This window comes from Anser brachyrhynchus (assembly GCF_964034855.1).
Source record: "Anser brachyrhynchus genome assembly, chromosome: 2".
NCBI lineage: Eukaryota > Metazoa > Chordata > Aves > Anseriformes > Anatidae > Anser > Anser brachyrhynchus.
The window spans coordinates 48,272,010-48,293,703 of record NC_137695.1 but is presented as its reverse complement, the minus strand read 5'-3'; the positions used below and the strand labels follow the sequence as shown (position 1 = coordinate 48,293,703).

The 21,694-nt window shown below is 41.9% G+C and overlaps 1 protein-coding gene across 4 annotated transcripts in view; it reads right to left on the bottom strand.

Annotated features, from left to right (window-relative positions):
* Positions 1 to 11,329, bottom strand: part of TGFBR1 (transforming growth factor beta receptor 1) — a 36,161-nt gene extending 24,832 nt beyond the window's left edge. The window contains exons 1-3 of one of the 4 annotated variants that reach the window (XM_080579196.1): positions 11,111 to 11,329; positions 4,879 to 5,130; positions 4,239 to 4,481 (exon numbers count right to left, since the gene is read on the bottom strand). In XM_080579196.1, coding sequence (XP_080435322.1) covers positions 4,239 to 4,481; positions 4,879 to 5,130; positions 11,111 to 11,189 — 574 coding nt within the window. In that variant the 5' untranslated portion in view covers positions 11,190 to 11,329. Of the gene's footprint in view, positions 1 to 4,238; positions 4,482 to 4,878; positions 5,131 to 9,360; positions 9,385 to 10,652; positions 10,949 to 11,110 lie in introns of those variants that run through there. The other 3 variants (XM_080579198.1, XM_080579199.1, XM_080579197.1) reach the window with 3 other exon arrangements.
* Positions 11,330 to 21,694: the final 10,365 nt, after the last annotated feature.

Sequence of the window (21,694 nt, the reverse complement as noted above, 5' to 3'; positions counted from 1 at the left end):
AAGGCTTGTTGGATTCTGCAGTGATACTACATTACAGGATGAATGTATCAGCCAAGTTATCTGCTCACAGTAAAGTCTTTTGATATTGGATTATTTCACTGAAATCAAACACTTAATCTATTGCTCTGTGATCGCTGTTCTAACAGCTGATAGAACATCTGCATTTCCTTAAGCTACAGAAAATGTATCACAACTAAAAGCTTAAGTAACTAGTTCCTGTCCATTTCTGGACATTTTTTGCGAATAACAGCACTAGGACGTGTGATCTGCTCCACAGCATTGACAGTCTTTGAGAAATGTAAGTTAAAACACTGCAGTGTTCAGAGGAGCTCATTGATAGTTTCAGATTTAGAGGAATTATCTGCATGTTCTGTGCTGAAAATGTGTAATTCTACATGAAGAAATGAAGGGGAAAATGTATATACTAGAGATTTAAAACACAAAGCTTCTGTTGTAATAGCTGTCCTCAGGTCAACTGTGTTGTCTGCTCAAACTATATATGCTTATCTGTGAAGCCTGATTTGTATTCTTTACGGACAGATTTTCGAAATGCAGAAAAAGCCAACCTAGAATAACCACAGGACCAAACTAATTTCTAAAAATGTGAAATTTGACTCTGTTGACCAGAAGAAGTTTCTTTCTCAGCACTTAAGTGCTACTGCAAAATCCTTACACAAACTTCAAATAGAAGTTGATTTTCTATACTTGAAAGTTGTGATGTACCTACTATTTTTTCTATAGCTGCTTCCAAAAATTGTTTATCTACAGTTTGAGGCACACTGCTTTCAACATGGTGAGCCATTTATGGATGACACTTCTTGTATAAAAAAAGATGTCCAAGGATATTGGCTAACCTCAAAACAGATACAAAGCTTAATCCACCTTGCTCCTATACTTGTTTTTACAATATTTACACAATTCATTTACTCCTATTTTTTTTTGCAACTGTGCTTTCTTTTACTACTGCTGCTGTCAGAAACAGTATTGGAAGGCTGGAATCCATAATTATCTTAAGTCAGTAAGAATTCTTTACCTCACAGACACTGTTTCAACTGAGCACTCTCCACTCTTTGCTATAGATGAAATTCAGCTGTGTATCACCAGGAGTTTGGGCAACTGTATTACTGTAAACCAGAATGCCTGAAAAGTAACTTGCTGCACATGGCTACAATGTTAGTCTTTGTGACATACACACTGGACACAAGTGTCCTTCAAGCTCTTTTTTTTTTTTTTTAAGCTCAAGTACAGCTCCTTTTCAACTGTGCATGAAGATCAGAGTCAGTTAGCTAATCATAAGAACGAGAGAAAAATCAAGCTCACGTTAAATTCAACAACAGGTCATCTTATATTCAAGCATGGTCATCCAATTTATCCATGAAGCATCCATCATCTTCATACTTTATATCCAAGTATCCTCAAGCCTTCTTAGAGTTTAAGAGAAGAGTTTTTTTCCTTCCCACATCTTAACTATGCTCTGATTAACTAGGACCAATGATTTTCCAATGTATAACAGGTTTTTACCTGATTTGGATTAGTAAATTCTGCATTCAGGAATTAAGTTTTAAGGCACTGAAGGCAGCCAACAAAATCAGCTGCCATAACTTGGTTTCTGAATCACAGAACGGTTTGAGTTGAAAGGAATCTTAAAGATCACCCAGTCCTAACGCCCCTGTCATGGGCAGGGACACCTCCCACCAGACCAGGTTGCCCAAAGCCCCATCCAACTTGGCCGTGAACACTTCCAGGGATGGGGCATCCACAGCTTCTCTAGGCAACCTCTTCTAGTGCCTGACCACATGCACAGCAAAGAACTTCTTCCTTGTATCTAGTCTAAATCTACCCTCTTTGAGTTTAAAAAAATTATCTATTGCTACGCTCCCTGATAAAGTCTCTCCCCATCTTTCCTGCAGGCTCATGTTAAGTACTTGCTCTATCAGGTTTTTGTTCATATTCTCAAACATTTGATCTACAGTGCAGAATTTACCTGGATAAGTCTCTCCGCAAAAGACTTTCCCTGAAAGGCAACCCAAAAACCTATGAACTGGGAAAATTTAATTCTCTTCAAACCTCTATGAATTGCAGGTAACTTATAGTAGTTTTACATCTAGTTGAACTGACTCAGCTGAACATTGATTTTACGATCCTCTGGTCTTCAAATGCTTTAAGTACCTGCTTGAACTCACCTATCAATGACAAATTCCTCTCCCATTTCATATGACTCTTCCTGTTTCCTTGCAACAAAGTTGCTTTGTCACTTGCAAGTTATAGAGTTACAGTGGGGCATCCCTATCCATCTATACAATATGTAGTTATTTCCGAGATTTGCATCATGATCTGAAAATCATTCTCAGCTCCAAGAGACTCTGAAATCCTTCTCTTAGAGCCCTCTGCTTAAGTCTCAGCTTCTACTTTAAATGTTTTATGAATTCCTTTCATCAAGCCTGTAATTGTTTCAGGTCTTGCTTTATTTTCTTTTGCTTCTCATGGAACAAGGAAATACTAACAGAAGTCAAATAATTAACAGCAGTTCAATATTTATCACCACAGAAAATGAATCCTAATTCCCTTCTGATCTCAGCAGTAAGTTCATTTTTAGAATTCCATAGACATCGTTTGGTATGCTTCTCTTCAAAGAATACCGTAATACAAGAACAGGTGAATCCCTTTTTTACTTGACAAGCTCAGGGTTTTTGGACCCCTCTGCATGAACATTTACCCTAGGCCAGCAGCCCAAACACTTTCTTAGCTGCAACTCTTACATAAGTGCTTTGTGCTGAATAACTATGGCTCTTATGACTAAATTTGGACTGTTGTCTATTCTGTACGTTTCCTGTTTCTTGCATCCTCTTTCCCCAGCAGCATACCGTTTATACAGTTCAGTGCTTAACCATGTCAGAAACCTCTCTCGCTAGCAGCTCTGTTCCTATCACTGTTCCTACCCTCAGTTTATTCCATAACTGAGGAGTCCTCTCATTTTTAAATGTGCTGTACCAAAATCAGGATGCTGGAATTATCATTCAAATGCTAAGGCACAAAAGAATGAGAATTTATATAGTAAGCGATTGACTAATTTTGAGACAAAATGATACAAGTCATAGTAAATATAAACACTACCAACAGCACTGAAAATAAGTACTTGAAACACTTCCTATTCCACTCCCATGATAACCACATCACCTCCACAACAAAGAAGCAACAAAACTACCTGTCCAACCTCCAAACACCTCACTCCTCCCCCCAACCCTAAAATACCCCATCCAACAACAAGCACCACCACCACCAAAAGAACAACCAACCAAAACCACCCAACATTTGCAAATAGAGAAGGATGCAAATGGTTCAGTAACTTTGAACCACTGTGGAGTAAGTTTCTTCTGTGATTCCCAGCTTATCAAGAACTTATTTTGAAGGCATACTTCCAGAGAATATCTTCAAACATGAAAATTCTCAGAAGTACCAGAGGGAGGAAAGCCAGAATGCAAATGAAGGGATATTCCCAGTAACAACTGGAAAGGTCAATTGACAACTAAGCCTGAATTAACATGATCATAGGCCTGACTTCTGATCTAAAGTAGTGGGGGAAAGCAGCCACATAGAAAGTGTTAGAAATGCTGTGATTATCTATATAAGTTAGAAGAGAACTACTACTGTACACAATCTGGTACCTCACTCCTGTAGAATATATGCTACTTAACACGGACCATAGATGAATTAATTTCTGCAATGTTTTGTGTGATGCATCATCCCCTATCAAAGCCTATTAAACCATATTTTTATGACAGACCACCACAATCCTATGTTAGCATTACAATAGCAAAGACTATAAGCACTAAACAGACCATAACCTCTTCATCCCAGAGGATGACCTGTTGAAGTCAGAATTAATAAATACAAATTATGAAATCAAGGGATAGAAATTCTTCAGACATGGTCTGCAGCAATTTACAATTGACACACCGTCTTCTCTAAGGAGAGAACTGGCTAAAGTATTAACTTGTACTTAGAATATTCTTTATACACCGATAGCTACAGGTGTATATGAAATTAGAGCTAAAAATCACTTATTTTCATATACTGCAATCTTTACCGATATCAAATAAATCTACATGAAAGCAGCATCTTTTCTACTTCCTTTTCCAATTATTTACAAGTTTAAGTAGATCCGACAATATTTAAAAAAAATCAATGCTTTACAAAGCTCTTTAACAGAGTAATTACTACTACAAGTATGACATTACCTGACCCAGAGCCTGAAGTTGTCATATCATAAATTAAATCCTTTAAAGTAGTTCCTTCTGATATAAAGGGACGATCTAATGAGGGATCTTCTTCACTTGGCACACGATGATGAATCACAGTACGGTTATGACAAAGGTATAGAATCAACATTAGTGAAATGCAGACAAAGCAGACAGGTCCGGCAATAACAGCTGCCAGTTCCACAGGTCCTAGATTAGAAGCTGGTTTTCCTGGAGTAGGACCTGATGGTAAAAATAAAAGGAAACGGTAAAACTTCCTCCCTTTTTGTAACACTATGAAATACATTAAATTTAGTTATTTTGTGATGTTCAATTTACTTCAACGCATTCATTAATAACTTTTGCACAGTAAATTTTTGAAGACTAAGTATTACAGTGAACAAAAGCAACTATATGCTTACTCAGAGTTTTTATTTGACTTGCATATAAGTCTTCAAAACTGGCTCTACTGTTCCTACACAAGATATTAATGTCTTATATCAAAGCTCTTGAAATTTTATTTGCAAAATCTAAGGTGTACTTTAGGCCTTCAAGTTCACCTGCCACTTCAAAATTTGTATGCCTGCAGAATTTGTGAAGTTTAAAAAAAACAACAAACCAACATGCCAAGAACTCTTACCTGGTGTTGGAATCGGAAGTTCTATTTTATTGCAGTGGTCTTTGTCACAGCAATGAGGCAAAGTAATAACTCCATCTCTGGAGGATGGTGCACAAACAAATGGCCTGTCTCGGGGAATCAGGTCAATTTCTGCTATACACATGCTATTGTGTATGACTTTGTCTGCAGTCCGTGTTACTGAGGTAAAACAAAGCCCGTCTGTCACACATGTAAAGTTGTCTTTTGTACATAGATGGCAATAACATTGTAATGCTGTATGGAGAAAAAAACATTAATGTTACTCTTGGCACACATTCTGGATTGTAAAAGAACTTGAATTACTGAAAAAATAAAAGTTTAAGAAACTGAGCCCTATATAAACTTTCTGGCTACATAAACACAGGACTGTAACACTAAACAACAACACTACAATGCTTTTTATTGTGACAACAGAATTAGGAGATCTGCATATTTAAGAAAGTAAAACAAAGTTGAAGTCATCTTCCTTATACAGTTGTGTATTAAAAGAGAAAGGCTACTATCTTAGATATTTCTGCAGGTAGAGAAGTTCTGTTACTGTCTTACATCCTAAAAAATTATATACGTTATAACACTACCCTCTAGAGCACTTACCATGCAGTTATCTTATTTTCAAAACCAGTACAAGTAATGTCATTTTAAAACCATTTTAACACCATTACTTATGGTTTTACAATTACAATTTTTGCTGAGGAAGGGGCATATGAAGGCTTAATCCTCATTTAAAACAAAACCAAAAAGAATCTGAACCCTAAATAGAGCCCAAACAACCTGAGAACATACCTCCTTCCACACAAGCAGAATAGAGTTTAGACTTATTTTGAAGATACAGGAAAACATTTCCTTACGGCACTCAGGTTCCTGATTTACTAAACCTATCAATTGAACTAGTAATTTGAGGGCAGGGGGAATATAGCAGACTAATCACATGTAAGATCGGGTTTCATTCTTTAAATTGCTGAATTTCCTGGAGAAGGAAATCTGTTATTACAAACATTTATTCTTCAAGTTAACTCCTGCAGGCCTTTATCTGACTTGCTTCATCCAAGACTTTTTTTCTATTTAAGTCATCTTCTTGACTCATCATAACTGCACATGCATCTGTATGCCTACAGTAAGAGAGATAATATTTTTTTATGTACATTAAGTCATGGTACAGAGAATAAGTTACCTGAACTGAAAAGTGACATTTAAGTAGACCTTGTTAAGCTTATTCATCTCCCTGATCACACAGAATTGCAAAGATACACAAATGTCACTCATACTAAATAAGGCATTTGGTAAGTGTCTTCCTTATTTTGTTCCCACTGTTCTTTTGCTACAGAGTTCTCAATGAGTGCAATTTTATAGAACAATTTATATTTTTGTCCCAGTTTGATGCAATTATCTTCTAGCCTCATATCAAGACAGCACACTGTTCACACTCGACTGAATGGTTTTCTCCACAAATACATCCCTACTTCCTTCTGAAGCTACACTCCCCCTCCCTTTATTTTAAAGTGGAAAATAATGCCTAATCAGCCAAACAGGCAAGCTTCTAGGAATACAGTTTTTTGCTGCTCTCTAGTGGACACACTCTTACAAAAAAAACATCCAAAAATGTCAGCCACCTTTCTACTTTTGCCATTTACAATTCTTAATGCCTTACAACTACAGTGTGTAATGGTAGAATGCCTGTAATTTTACTAACAGGAAAACCGAATCAGGCATCATTAACAACCACTAGCAGGAGGACAAGAGAGAGCCTTGCAATATTCTTGCCTATATCTCACTTCCCAGTTACCTATTCATAAAAGAACAAAGACTATGAATATATGAATATGTTATAGATGAGATTTAACACTAGCGGGATGAGAAGGAGAAGCCAATTACTAACATGCAATTAAATCATTTTGATAAGCAAGTGTTTTCACAACTTCAACCTCAAGGAAAAAAATAATCACACTGCTATTGTCTCGGAGAGAAGTTTTTGCTTCATCTCCATTTTTTCTTCAGGGAAGCATTATAATTAAGAACAGACACAGAACCCAGTCAGTTCTCCAAGCCCACTTAAATATTCATGTATTTTCAACTACAGTTGGTTGATAAGATCATGCTGTAAGATACAGCAGTCATTCTCTAATCTTCCAGAGCTAGTAATACCTTTCAGGTATAATGCATTCCAATAAATTTTGAACCCTCATCTCCGTGCTCCCTCTCTCCCCCCAGTAAAGTTTATAACACAAAAAACTCCTTCAAAACTACTAAACCTGAAGAGGAGGAAAAAGAAAAAAAAGTTTTAATTCAAGTTTTAGTCCATGTTTTAATTAGCACAGAACACTTCTTCTTTTAAAAAAATTACAACAGTGTGTGGATGCAACCACTGACATTAAGTGAGGGTATAACAAGCTGGCAACGTAAGTGAGATGCAGCTTGACAAGAAGCTGGTTCTCCAGAGCTCAGTTATAAACACTATATACAAAAAGCGAACAGAACAGGATTAAGTACAGCCTATTCACTTAATTTTTAAGAGTCTATGTTCTATCTACAGAAACGATATCTTAAATATATTTCTTGCATTCCCAAATTAACAAAAGTACAGAAAGACTTTTTTTTTTTTAAGTAACACAAAAACCTATGAATTACTATATACTATTTGTTCACATCCTGCAACACTATTTCATCCAGACAGTTTAGTATAGAACACCACCTTTGATGAAAGAATTTTTGGCTGTAAATCATATGTTGAAAAGCATCTTTCAAGGGATGCTAACAAAGGGTATTGAAGCAGTTAGAACACCCTGGGGGGTGTTTCTCAAAAGCAAAACCACATCTCAATATAAATATAATTTTCTATTTTTAATTATTTTATCAAAATCTTTGTTTTAAACATTTTAAAATAAGTCAAATCAAAAGTCAAGTGATTTCAGGCCCCAAAAGCAGTATTATGCTGAACAAGAAGCTCCAGGTCCTTCTCTTGTGATATACATTAAAACTCTTCTTCCATGGGAAATGCACGTGACAGCTGGGGGGAAGGTACCACCAGAGGAACAGTCAGGACTTTGGTTCCACAAGACATAATGCTTAAGGTGAGAAAGGAGCAAGGCTGTGATATACAAAAGAGACAGTGAGAGATCCTGGGGAGATGACCAACAGGGCTGTAGTGTTTACTGTCACTTTCTTCCTTGTCCAATAATTTTTTTTTTCACAAGCAAAAAGGTAATACATAGAGGTACTGTCAGCTTCCTACATTATTTGTACATTCCCCTCAAACAACACACCTGACTCACCTCTGAACTCTTCTAGCTCAAGATGCAAAAGCGTTTAGGTACGGTATTCCAGATACTCTATGACATTTTTAACCGTGATATTTCAGGACATTCACTAAGTCATTCTTTGCACAAAGGCACTAATTCAGTTTAAGTATTGTAAGGTAACAGTTTCCAGGACAGCATTCACATACATTTCATCCTTTTTTGTTGAGCACAACTTTAAAGGAAAACAGCAATTTTAGCAACCAAAACGATACACTCAAGACAGCAGACAAAATACTTTGAGGCCCTATCTATATCTTGCAGGTAATGATAAAGCCTTGTGAAAAATCTCAGCTTCCAAGAAGCCATGTTATGTCCTCTGTAGTGCAGGTGGCAAATGGTGCTACATATTTTTTGCAACTCATCCATAAAGCTACTCATAGGTGTGTTCTTGTCTCTTACAGCAAAATACATCAAAATTGGTTTGGGTAACTTTCACAGAAAAGTATGCTTAAAAAAAAAAAGAAAATTAGAATTAAAAACCTTGGTCTTTATCTTTGTTTTAGCTTTGCTACCTTTATAAAAAAAAGAACTCTTTAGTTTATATGTTTAAATATACTTCAGCATACAAAACAGATTTCTACCCTTATTTGTGATAAGGACTAGTTGTGTGAATGCAATTGTTTCCAAGAGGTAATGCCCCTGAATTCCTGAAAGATTAAAGACTATTCATGGCTTACACAGTTATGAAATAAAAAAATAAATAAATCACAACTGCTTTCAAATTAAGGCTAGTAGTAGGGCTTAAAAAGCAGAGCTTGACAGGAAGTCAACTAGCCGCTGTGATTCACGACATGTCTGATTTTCATATAAACCCTATCATAAGAGGATTCATTCACACATTAAACTAGCATACTGCTTCTGATGCTGTTGTTTTACAATCAGAAAATGCCTAACTTTTGCAAAGAACACTAAGTAACTGTAGACAAATCATATGTCATGCTTCTTTGTCAACTTACACCACAGTATTTAGACAATTTAATCCCTTTACCAGTAAGGGAGGACTTGTCTACGAGCTACGGATCAATAGCCCTAGATCCCCGCCTGTTACTCTGGACAAGGTAGACTTCTTTCCCCTCCTGCCCCACTTAAAACAAACAAAACAAAGAAACACACACAAAAAAGAACACTTCTATTTCCAACCTTAAGCTTTTGCATAGAAATCTGTTACCTTGTTTTCACATAAAGCTTTCAGACCTTTCTTTCCTGAAAGAGATTAAATGAGAATTCTTGACTGACTAGAAGCATTAAAAGGGAAAAGAAAGCTTCAAAGCTGAAATCAAGTTAAAGTTTCCCTCAACATCTAGATTGGATATAGTACATAAGAAAGCTTCAAATTATTAAAGCCTGCTACACCTTTTCAAGAATGCAAGAAAAAACAACTTAGGCTTACTTCACTGTTTCCACAACAAAAGATTCTCCATCTTCTTCAGTAAGAATACTGACAAGCAATAGAGCATTTTAGTTTAGCTACTTGTTGTTTTGCTTTAAGCAGTACTTTCTTTGCAGTGTAAGTACCACCTTAAAGTGAATTGTAAACAGCATGGTGAAACCCCAGATGTCTTATAGCTGGAATAAGTTGTGGTGCTTCTCCGTTTCCTCTTTAAAACCCAAAGCAATATACGACCCACCTGCAGAATAATTTAGGAACCGGAATTCATTATAAGACACATTTTGTATATGTTATTAACCTCTCAATACAGATGAAGCTGGAACCTAAAGCAATTAGAACCAGGCATCTATAACATTTGTATAACAAACACATTAGGACATGTACAGAACTGCTATCCAAAGAACAAAACATTTTTCCCACTTCCTTTTTTTATAAAAGAAAGTTTACTTCTTTCATTTCTGAATGCCATTAAAAACTCCCGTTTCACGCATTAGCTCTGCCACAGCACAGCTCTGCTACCATCCTTCTCTTACAAGACACCGTTAAGTACAGAGAGGCCAAAAGAACAAAGCCATTTCACTGTACAACATTCACTAAAGACTTCACCTCCTCACGGTTTGGTCCTCGCAAAGCAAACATAGCCGTCTGACTGTAACTGGAAGATCGCCTACCTAAATCGTCACAACTTTTCCGAAGACACTGTAAACACGCTACAACGTGGCGCGTAACCGACTTAAAGCGCCCGACATGGCAGTCAGGGGATCTTTTACCTTCACCCCGTGGAGCACTCAACACGTAACCACACAACCTCATGCCTCCTCTCTCTCCCTCCCCCGTCGTACTGTCTGTAAGCGCCCTTTAACACGCTCAGAGGAGACCGCAAGACATAGCGGGATTTCCCTAGCCCGATGACGAACCCAGCACGTCTAGGGAGCAGACACAAGTTTCCCAAAGAAAAAGGGAGGCTCGTTCCTACAGGCTGCTTCGCTCCAACCACCCAGGCGCCAGACAACAGCGACCCGGGCGAGGAGCAGCGCTCTGCCACCCACAGCCACGTTACCTCCGTGTACCTGCCTGACGGGGGCGGGCGTACAATCAAGTCACCCTCCGCAGACACCGCTGGAGAGGGTTAACGCGCGCCCCGGCGGGGTGGCCGGGGGCTACCGAGGGAGACCCGCTGCGGGTACCTCGTCCACCTCTCACCACACCCTCCGCGCGAGCCGCCGCCGCCGCCGCCCCTCGTCGCCTGGCAGCATCACGTCTGCCCTGCAGCCGCGGCCCCTCCCTCGGGGCAGCCGCTGCGCTCGGCCAACAAAGGGACGAGCCGTCCCCAGGCTCTGCCAGGCTCGGACACCAGGGGGGTGAGGGGGTGGCGACTCCGCCCCAGCCAGCCCCTCCGCCATGTTGTTGAAAGGAACCGCCGCGGACCTGCAGCCCGCCGCCGCTCTCCTACCCCCCCGCCCCCCCCACCGCACCACGCACTACCCCGCTCGCTCCCGCTCCCCCCCCCTTCCCCTCAGACACTCACCGGCCGCCCCGGGGAAGAGCAGCACAGCCGCCGCCAGGCACAGCGGGGCCCAGCTCCGCCGGGTGGCCGTTACCGCCATGGTCCGGTCTCGAACCCGCAAAGCCAGCGCGCGCGCGCACCCGCACGCCGCCGGAGTTCCGCCTCGCGACCCTCTCCCCGCCCCTCCCCGCCCCGCCCCTCGGCTCGCTCCTGCCGCGGCTGCGACGGGCGCGGAGGCGCCGCCTGATTGGCCGCTCCCCCCCCGTCCCGTCCCGTCCCGTCCCGTCCCACCCCCGCGGCAGCTGCCGGGAGCCCCAGCGACGGGGCTCCGGACAGCGCGGCCGAGGGGCGGGGTGGGCCCGGCGGGGCGGTGGCGGTGCGCGCTGGCTGGCTGCGGCTCGCCGCTGGGGCGGCGGGGCCGAGCATCCGCTTTCGTCCGTCCGCCGGAGAGGGCTTCCGGCAGGAACCGAGCTGCCCCCCCCCCCCCCCCCCCCATTGCAGCGAGGCTCCGTGAGGCGCTGGGTAGCGGCGGGGAGCGGTCCCCGTGCGCGCAGAGCCCCGGGCAGCCTCCTGCCTCAGGCACCGTGGTATATCTGTGAAAAGGAGCACCCAGGAATGTGGCTGGGGCGCTGTCACGGCTCTCGCTAGGAGCAGGGATTGTCCTGGCGAGTGCTCCGCGCCTTGACCGGCTAGCTGAAGGGTGAAGAGCGGCTCCATCGAAGAGAGATGCGGGCAGGAGCTGGACACCTCTCAGGCTGTCTTGAGAGAGGAGAAGAAGCCCCAGTAGCTGAGGAATTCCTCTTTGGAAACTGTGTGGGTGGGACATGAAGTAGGAGAAGCAAGCAGAGCCCTTCCGTGTTCTCACTGTGATGCTTTTCTCTCACGCGTTGTTCGGCTGGGTGTAGATGTAACGCACGAACACTGACAGCTTACTCACTACTCACAGACCAGCTGGCATACATATGAGAAAGCTCAGCCTTCGTGATGCTAGTCCTGCAGCCTGCCTGCAATTCAGGAGCAAAGGATTTGTCTTCCTGTAGCATGAAAGGTCATAGCATAGAGCCTACATGCATTAGTACTGTATGAGAACAGAACATTGCTAGACCCTGTTTGCTGCTCCTGTGTTATTTCACAGATTCATTAAAGCAGGTTATTATACAAGGATTATCTGCAGTTTAAACATGGGTTTGTTTCATACCTCTACTAGAACATGGTGGCATTTAGACACATTGCGTAAAATTTGCAGGACCCAGAGGGACAGAGAATGGAATATTTGATCTCTACTTAGTGGTAGTCTTATTTCTTGCAAGAATTATAGACAGTTTTTGAATGGTCTTTTACTTCCACCTTCCAGAAGGAAATCAAATACTTGAGAATGTATGGAAGGCTCAAACAGAACTCTGTAATGCAAGAAAAGCACATGCTAAGGAGCTACATAAAGCATGAAAATATAACCAGTTTTGAAAAGGGACAAGTGATGACAGGAAATTATACGAAACAAATTGTTCTATGGATTAGCTTTTAACTAAGATCAAATATACAAATATCCTTATAAGTAGATTTACTTAAGCAAATGGGCACTAATAAAAATCTTTCAGTTTTTGAAGTAAAAGTGTATGGAAATGTGGTACTAACAGTGACTGCTATGTGGTCTAACAGCTGTGGTTACACCACTATGTGGTCTAACAGAAATGTGGCACTAACAGCTCTATCAGTCTTCTAGGGTAAGAGGTACTGTATCAGGCTAACAAAAATTTTTAGTTAATCTGTGTTTCAACAAGAAAATATGCATGGTTAGTGCTAGCGCAAGAGGAAATAAAGATGTTGCAAAACTTCATTTGCAGTTTTTAAAGTATTCATACAACTAGCTGAATTTTATGTTTTTTAAACTATTTGGTGCATTGTGATATTTACAAATTATGGTCAGTAAGAGGAAAAATACTGAATGTGTAATATTTTCCAAGTCAACAGAATAAGCTGTTTTTCATCAAAAAAAGCCAAAAAAGCCCCCAACACAACAAAAAACCAGATCCCTGATTTTCTCAAGCAACCTTTATAACCTTTATAGATATTGCCAGTTTTACCTCATCAGTCCCTCCAAAACTAAATACGGGGAGTTCTTAGGTAAACAAACCCAGTTCATTATCCCCATTATCAGGAGGTCAGTTAAAGGGTGTCATATGTCTTGAAATTTTCCTTTTAATTCACTATCTGTGAAACATGACAGATCCGTATCTCAGAATTACGAATCAGGCAGCACTGCTTCATACTGCTTCAGTATACAGTTGCTTGGTCCCTACAGCTTACACTAGTTATCCTACAGCTAGTAGGTTTACAAGTATATTGCAATGTTGTAAGTTCTTAGTTTGCACTTAAGCAGATTGCAGTGACGGCAGTTTTAATGGTGCTGCTATTAAACCCCTTGAACTTTGTTTCCTACACATACAATGTCCAGCTTAATTTGAAATCAGGTATGGGTGTATTCACAGAGGGCAGTGTTGACTGTAAGTCTCATAGAATCATTAAGGCTGGAAAAGACCTCCAAGATCATCTGGCCCAACCATCACCCTACTACCAATATCACCCGCTAAACCATGTCCCTATGCACCAGGTCGAGCCTTTCCTTGAACATCGCCAGAGACGGGGACTACACCAACCCCCTGGGCAACGTTTCAATGCCTGACTACTCTTTATGAGAAGAAATGTCTCCTAATTTCCAATCTAAACTTCCCCTGGCACAACTTGAGTTCCCTCTAGTCCTATCACTAGTTATCTGTGAGAAAAGGCTGACTCCCAGCTCCTCACACCTTCTTTTCAGGTATTTGTAGAGAGCAATAAGGTCTCCCCTGAGCCTCCTCTTCTCCAGACTAAACAAACCCAGTTTCCTCAGCCACTCCTCATAAGACTTGTGTTCTAGGCCCTTCACCAGCTTTGTCGTCCTTCTCTGGGCATGTTCCAGGGCCTCAATATCCTTTCTTGTAGTGAGGGGCCCAAAACTGAACACAGGACTTGAGGTGCGGCCTCACCAGAGCAGAGTACAGGAGGATAACCACCTCCCTGGTCCTGCTGGCTACACTATTCCTGAGACAAGCCAGGATGCAATGCAAGGCAGCGTGACTTTGTGAAGAGAAGAAACCCACTTGGGTCAGGCAAAATGCAGAGGTTTCTGCAGCCAGTCTTCCGCCAGCTGACAGGAAGCTGGCTTGGAGCCCTTGGGCCAGGATCCGGATGAGGGCCCCTCTGCGGGGGCATCTCATCGGGGACAGGACACCAAGGGGCCGCCTGATGTGTTCAGGCCCAGCATCACGGGGACCGGGCCCAGCACTGCAGGGGCCAGCACCGCCACCAGGCCCACCGCTGTGGCTAAGCCACAGCCCGCAGCGGCCCGTCCCCCCGCCCTGGGGCCGCACTCACAAAAGAGTGGTCTAATTTATGCTAAAAGCAGTGAGGAAATATGTAGTCTGAGGCATGTTACTAAACACAGAAGTGACTAAGAAGACTGGTTAGACTGGGGGTGGGTAGCCAGAAGTAAAGAGGCTGACATCAATGAGGTCTGGAAATGACTTTGGACTGTATGTCATGATCTATCCAAAGGCTTTATGTTGCTGTAGCAACCCTGAAATTATATGATTATCTCACCAATGACTCTACAGTGAAGGATAGATACATTATAGTAGCTTGCCTTTAATTAAGAAAGCATAGTTTGTTTTTTTTTTTGGTAAAAGCACAGCTTTTACCTGCTTGAGCTCTACTTCTTGTACCGAGTTGATAGTAATAATAAGGTAATAATGTATATCATTTTTCCTACAGCACATCCCATCTTGCTACTTACTCACCATCCACTCTCATTCTTCAGAGCTCATGACTGCTTGTGACCTGGAGTGATGGTGTCCTTCATATCTTTTCTCTGGCAGTGACAACCTCAATTGGCAAGATCCTCAGGTAATGCTCACAACAAATATCCTTGAAAGTACGTGGCTTTTGCACCACATAATTAAATAAATAATCTCAAGCCAGGGAGAAAAAAGGTCTTTTTGATGAGAAGTCCTCATAGAGTACTGCTGGTATTCATTTCTTGTAATTCTTTATTTTTGCTGGTATTTAACCTCAAAGGAATATTGTCTAAAAACTTTACAGAATTTCTTAGTGCATAAGGATAACAGTTGACTCACACCTCTAATTTTGTCTACTAATAAAGCTCTAAATTTTTCTTGAAGTCATGATCCATTTCTGCTTTCACTTTAAAAATTCAGCACTGCAACAGCACAGCACAGTCACAGAGTAGTAAGCATCATAAAGGTCACCTGGCACTCAGTTATTTGTTTGCTTACATCTGGTAAAATATTTCTGATATATTTGAAGGGAAACGGCTTTTTCATATATCTTTAAAAGTAGGAGCTGAGAGATATGAGATTCCAGTCTTACCCTCTGATGCTTGTTTCTGTTGATATTTCTGTACAGTTCACAGATCCCTTCTGGTATTCCACAGGATTGTGAAATTGTGTTATGCCACTTTAAGCATGGCTGTGAGTAGAACCCTGAGTCTGGGTGCTTACTACTGAACTAGTGATGCCAAATCAATGTACTCAGCAGTCCTTGCTGTAAAGAACTCTTTTTGCTACTAGCGTAGATGCCAGAATCTGGACATCAAACAGTCTCCATTCACAAATAATTCTGCATTCCTCCAGCAAAATTAACAGTGCGCTATTTTGGCGACATAGTATACAGATCGCCAGCCTTTTTCATCCCAGTTACTTCCACTCATCTCTGAATAGGTTAGGTTCAAATGTCTGTGATTACAAGAAGGAAAATGTAAATAAATGATCAATCCCATTCCAGTATGCACAATTCCCCAGTACAGTTGTGAGGAACCCAATTCTGCCAAATGGGAGCTCTGTATAAGACTGGTGTCTTGGCTTATTAACACTGAAAGGAAAGGCAAGTGATGTGAGCAGAAAATAACAAAGAGTATAAAAAAAAAACACTGTATGTCCTGAAGCAGAAAATAGATTTGTTGTGAACGTTAATGGGCAAATGTGTATTCTATTACCATAAACATGAGACCATGAGACCTCTTTGGCCACACCATGCCTTAGCCACTGTAGCATTTGTAACACAGGAAGCTAGGGTTCTCTGGGCAGTCTTAGCCTTAATAAATAATCTCAGTTTGTGCTCTGGACATTGCTTTCCTGTTTACAAAATAAGGAAGAAGAAGAGTTGCAAAAATAAAACCATAAACCACTTTGGTCTTAAGTGCAGTGTACATTTGAACATTGCTACCAAAACCTTTAGAGGCATATTTTAATCTCCGCAGATTTCTGTCCTGGTCTGTGCTATTACAGCTTTGTCCTATGCGTACAAAGTCTGCACAAGTCTGTCTGCTCTTGTATTTTTCTTGTATTCTGTATTTTACTTGGGGCTAAAACAGATTTAGTCTTCTCTTGCACATGAACTAGGACTAACTGTTCCAGAGGGTTGTGATTTTTTATACCAATAAGTTGCTGCTCTACTTCTTATCTTTACCTCCCTTTGATTAAAATAGGTTTCAGTAGTTCAGAAGTAACTTACCATTTCATACTTAGGCAGCTCAAGTCTTATCAATGTAGTACTTTTTTTTTTTTTTTTTTTTTTTTTACTGTTGGGTGCTTACAGCTGCACACTGTACAGAGATATCAACCTAAAAATAAACTGAACAGAAAGTTGTGGTCAGGGCACCAAGGATTGCCTAGACTTTTTCACTTTCTTCACATAGTTTAGTTGCTATGTAGAACCAAAGCTTTTATGCAAAAGTATACCTTAGAGCTGGTACCTTTTGGCTCACTTTTCTAGTGGCTAATATGGGAAATGTACTTTCAATGCCCAAGGGATTTGTGCTTACAGACCTTACTTGCAAGACTATGGATGTTTGGCTTGATACTTTCAGTCCTTCCTGTTGGAGCTATTTCCATGTCTTCGGATTCTTCCTGCCACAGAAAGGGATTTTTGCTCTTTAAATGCCCAAAGTGTCAATGGAAGCATAGTTGCCTATGGATATTTACCAGTGGCTGAGGGGGCATTAGAGGATCATTAAGTTTGTATGTGGATACATTAAGTCCTTTTCATCACTGTGTTTAACCTCTGTTAGATTTAAATGGGTTGCGTTTTGCAAACATCTCATCTGAGTTCACTGTCCCTTCTGTAGCTCCAACCTGTAGACTAGCCTGTTTACTGCCTACTGAGTTTCTGTAATGGATCCTACATAGGATTTTCTTCTAACTTCTCATTTACAGAGTTCACTACAACTTCAGTGCTTTGTTCTTCCTCCTCCAATATTTTTGACTCGCCTTACCCTTCTTCCTTCCCACCTTATGTCCTAGTGATTGTACCTGTAAGAGATGATACAGCTCTAAGTGACTATTTTGATCCGCTCTCTAGGCTACTCACCAGTATTCCCTACCTTTTCTCATGGTGGTGAGCAATCAGTTTTTTGTAAGAGAGATCCCGTGACTCAGTGCCTTTGACAGAATGAATAGCTTATCTGTTGTTATGTGACACTCAATTGAGAGCAGGAGTTTGAAATGCTGATATGTACCTAAGCCTTGACGTGTCTTCTGTTATATCATCAATAGTTAGGTTGACTTCACTTCCCCCCCCCCCCCCCCCAGGAAAAAACATGGACATTAGAAAGTAACTGAGTTTGGTGCAACTAATTTCTTTAGCTTTTCTCCCCCAAGCTTTTCTTTGTAAGAGCAGAAGCCTTTTTGTAGGAGACATATTTTGAGAGGCCTCATCTACGAATCCATTCACTTGTCACTTTGGTGACAATTACCTCTGTACATCATCCAGGTACTTTCCTGCCCAAATGGAAAAGTATCATGGCACATGCAGAGATACCTGCTTCTTGCCTTCCAAGGCAACCTGTTGACAGATGGACCACAGGGACTTCACAAGCCCTAGGAACTCATGAGGGTTCACAGCTCATGGGGTAATACCTTCTTGGAAGGAAATAACAATTTTAAAATAATATGATCAACAAGTTGGAAATTACTGCTAAGTTTTGATGGAGTTGATGAACAATTACCAATTCATCTGTAACAAAAAATCTAATATGGCTTTTGGTAATTGCAAAAGGGGCTTGGCTGTGGTCAGCATCACAATGAGAACTTAAAAAACTCATGAGTTCACACACACCACTCATCCTACCCTAATATGGTATAGGATCAAGGGATGCAGTCTCATATTTCAAGGTATCAGGAAGGTTTTTGATGGGCTGGTTGGAAGGGTGGTGGGATGATTCTGGGAACTCTAGAATCATAAAATGTCATGCAGAAGAGCTGCTGACTGTAGAATCTGAAGCTGTTACACTGTACACTGAGGTGGTTTTACCCTGCTGTGCAGCTGAACTCCACCACAACTGCTGTCCCACTCCCTCTCCTCAAAGAAAAAGGGAGAAAATACGATGGAAAGGGCTTAAGGGTTGCCATGGGCAAAACAGACTCAACATTGGGAGTATATAATATATAAGAATATAATTTGTTACCTGTTGCTAATAAGCTAGAGCAGTGAGAAACTAAAAACAAACTAAAAACACCTTTCCCCCATCCACCCTCATCTACGTCCTATCCCTGAGTGGCACAGGGGAATGGGGAATGGGGGCTGTGGTCAGTCCGTAACACTTTGCCTCCGCCGCTCCCTCACGGTCACTCCCTGCCCCTGCTCCCCGTGGGGTCCCTCCCACGGGATGCCGTCCTGCCCGAACTGAGCCTGCGGGGGCTGCCCACAGGCAGCAGCTCTTCAGGAACTGCTCCCACACGGCTCCGTACCACGGGGTCCATCCCCCAGGAGCAAACTGCTCCAGCACGGGTCCCCCACGGGCGGCAGCTCCCCCCAGACCCCCTGCTCCTGCGTGGGCTCCTCTCCACGGGCTGCAGCTCCGGCCCGGGGCCTGCTCCTGCGGGGGCTCTCCATGGGCCGCAGCCTCCTCCAGGCCACATCCACCTGCTCCACCGGGGGCTCCTCCACGGGCTGCAGCGTGGAGATCTGCTCCGTGTGGGACCCATGGGCTGCAGGGGGACAGCCTGCTCCACCGGGGGCCTCTCCCTGCACAGGCCGCAGGGGAACTGCTGCTGTGTGCCTGGAGCACCTCCTGCCCTCCTGCTGCACTGACCTGGGGGACGCAGGGCTGCTTCTCACTCCTCTCTATCCCAGCAACAGCAGTTGCACAGCAGTTTTTTTCCTTTCTTAAATCCCAGAGGCATGACCAATGTCGCTTATTGGCTCAGCTCTGGCCAGCAGCGGGTCCCTTTGGAGCAGGCTGAAACTGGCTTTGATCTGCCATGGGGCAGCTTTGGACTCTTCTCACAGAGGCCATTCTTGAACCTCCCTGCTACCAGGCCCTTGCCATGTAAACCCAATACATACACACATGAACATGATAACTGATCCATCAGGTCCTGGAGTAAAGGACACAGGCAAATGTCTTATGTAGCCCTGTTTGCTAATGTAAAACTTCATGGTACTAGTCATCAGGTACAGAAGGATCATGCCAGTGCCCTTTTTTTCTCACAGATCTGAAACTTTACAGCTATGTGAACAGCTGCTCCATGCCCAAGCCAAGGTGCCTATCACTGCTGAATGAGGTGAGGATAACAGGATGGCACCATGTATCTGTAAATAGCATGAGAGCACTTGTGTAAGGCAGCGATGGCTTTAAGAGGGTTCTCCTTTGTTTCTTGAATGAATGCAGCCTGAACATATAAGATTACATGAATGGATATTTGCAGGAGGGTTGTATAGTCAAACTGGCAAAACCATGAAGACATATTGCTGTGTCAGACAAACATGCCCTGCCTCACTACGGGCTTTCCGCTGAGTGAGGACTCCAGTTAGCCCTGAAACAAGGCACAGTGGTTAAATACCGGTTAGTACAATTAAACCTTTGTGTTCCCAAATAGAGTGGCTCCTTCAATATACCCATGGAAGCAGTCATGGCACATGTTGTCCCCCAAAAACATGCCTCAAGCCAGGGGCTGGAAAGGTGACAAACCAGAACTGTGCCAGCGAATAATTCAGCAATCAGTCATACTGTTTGTGCTAATGCCTGTACTTTGGCTCTGATAATTCTCTACTGTAAATGTAGCCTCAGAGATGGAACTAGCCTCTGTTGAGAACTTGGTACCTGCAAAATTAAAATATGTAACTGTAGCAGAGCTAAACATCAATTAACAGTTTTTCAGAGATTAACCCCAGCCTATCCTTTAACTGAGTGGGGAGTAGTTTTTGCAGTAGCAAACTATTACTGTAGCTAGGAGCTTGGTGGAGCTAAAGAAGGCCAAACAAAAGGACTGTGCGGTAGTAGTGGTACTGACCAGTGGAGAAACACAGCTGTCCACTGCTGCTGTTCATACAAACATATTTGTCTTGAAGTGCAGCATACAAAAATGCCTTTCCTATGCTATGATCACCATCCTGGCTGGAACTGAATTTGCTGGTGATCTCATGCGCCTCTTGTAAGGTCAGACAGGGCTAACAACCTCTTTTCTACTGAACCATCACTAGTATCCCTGAGACCAGTTTAGGATAGCAGGTTGTAATGTTACTCCTGATCAACACCAGGGCATGATGCTGAACTTCACACTTAAATATTCCCACAGCTTGTGCTGTCTATTATGTGCACTGAGCTTGAAAGAAATATGGTGTAGTACTTTGCAAGAGCATGCAGGAGGGTTAACAACTTTGTAAGGGAAGGAGTTATTGTTTCTTGTTTATTCCAAGGTGAAGAAGAACTTTGCACTTTTGGAGAAGTGCAAACCCAACTGTGGATTCCTCTTGATTTAAATCAAACTTTTATTGTGATAGCTTTAACCTACAATTTGTATAAAGGCAAATGTATAGAAATTCTCATTCCAATAGTTGAAATGTATCTGCTGTGTTTGATTCATCAACTGGCCCTGGAATTCTCATGGTTTATAGTATTTTCACCTCCTGTGTATTTGCAGTATATTAACTTATATTTTAAAGTGCACAAAAGCTTCAAGATAAATGGATGCTTTCAACCAAAGCTTACCTCTTAAGGATGGAAGAATCTTGTTGGACTGATAGTCTGATTTCATTCATTCAGACTGCTACATCCGTTTCTAGTATAGTTATTCTTTTCAACTGTGCTCCGGTGTTACTCTTTGTGATTGATTCATTTGCTTTAAATGCAGTTACTTACTGGAATTAACAAATCTTCTTCCTGAAGTGCACCTGATTTTTGTGTTGAACTTCAAAAGTATTCAGCTTTGATAGGGAGAGCTAATTTATTTTTAAGTACTGGGCCAAATTTGTCTCTGTCATATCCTTGATAAACATGTGTTTCTCTGCAGTTATACCAGGGAATATAAAGAGCATCTTCGGCTCTGGTTACAATGACAGAAAATTTTATTATTTGTTTTTTTTCAAGGGAAACCTCAGTTTTCTAACAGATCTCTTCTGTTGGTCTCAGCTCAGCTAGCTCCCTGGCAGGTGTATGAGCACAGTGAATGTACTCAGCACTGGAACAGCCAAATGATGCATTGTTTATGCTCTGTATTAAGATGAAGGATGTACAATAAATTCCTGTAGCGTGTGAATTAATGTTAGAGT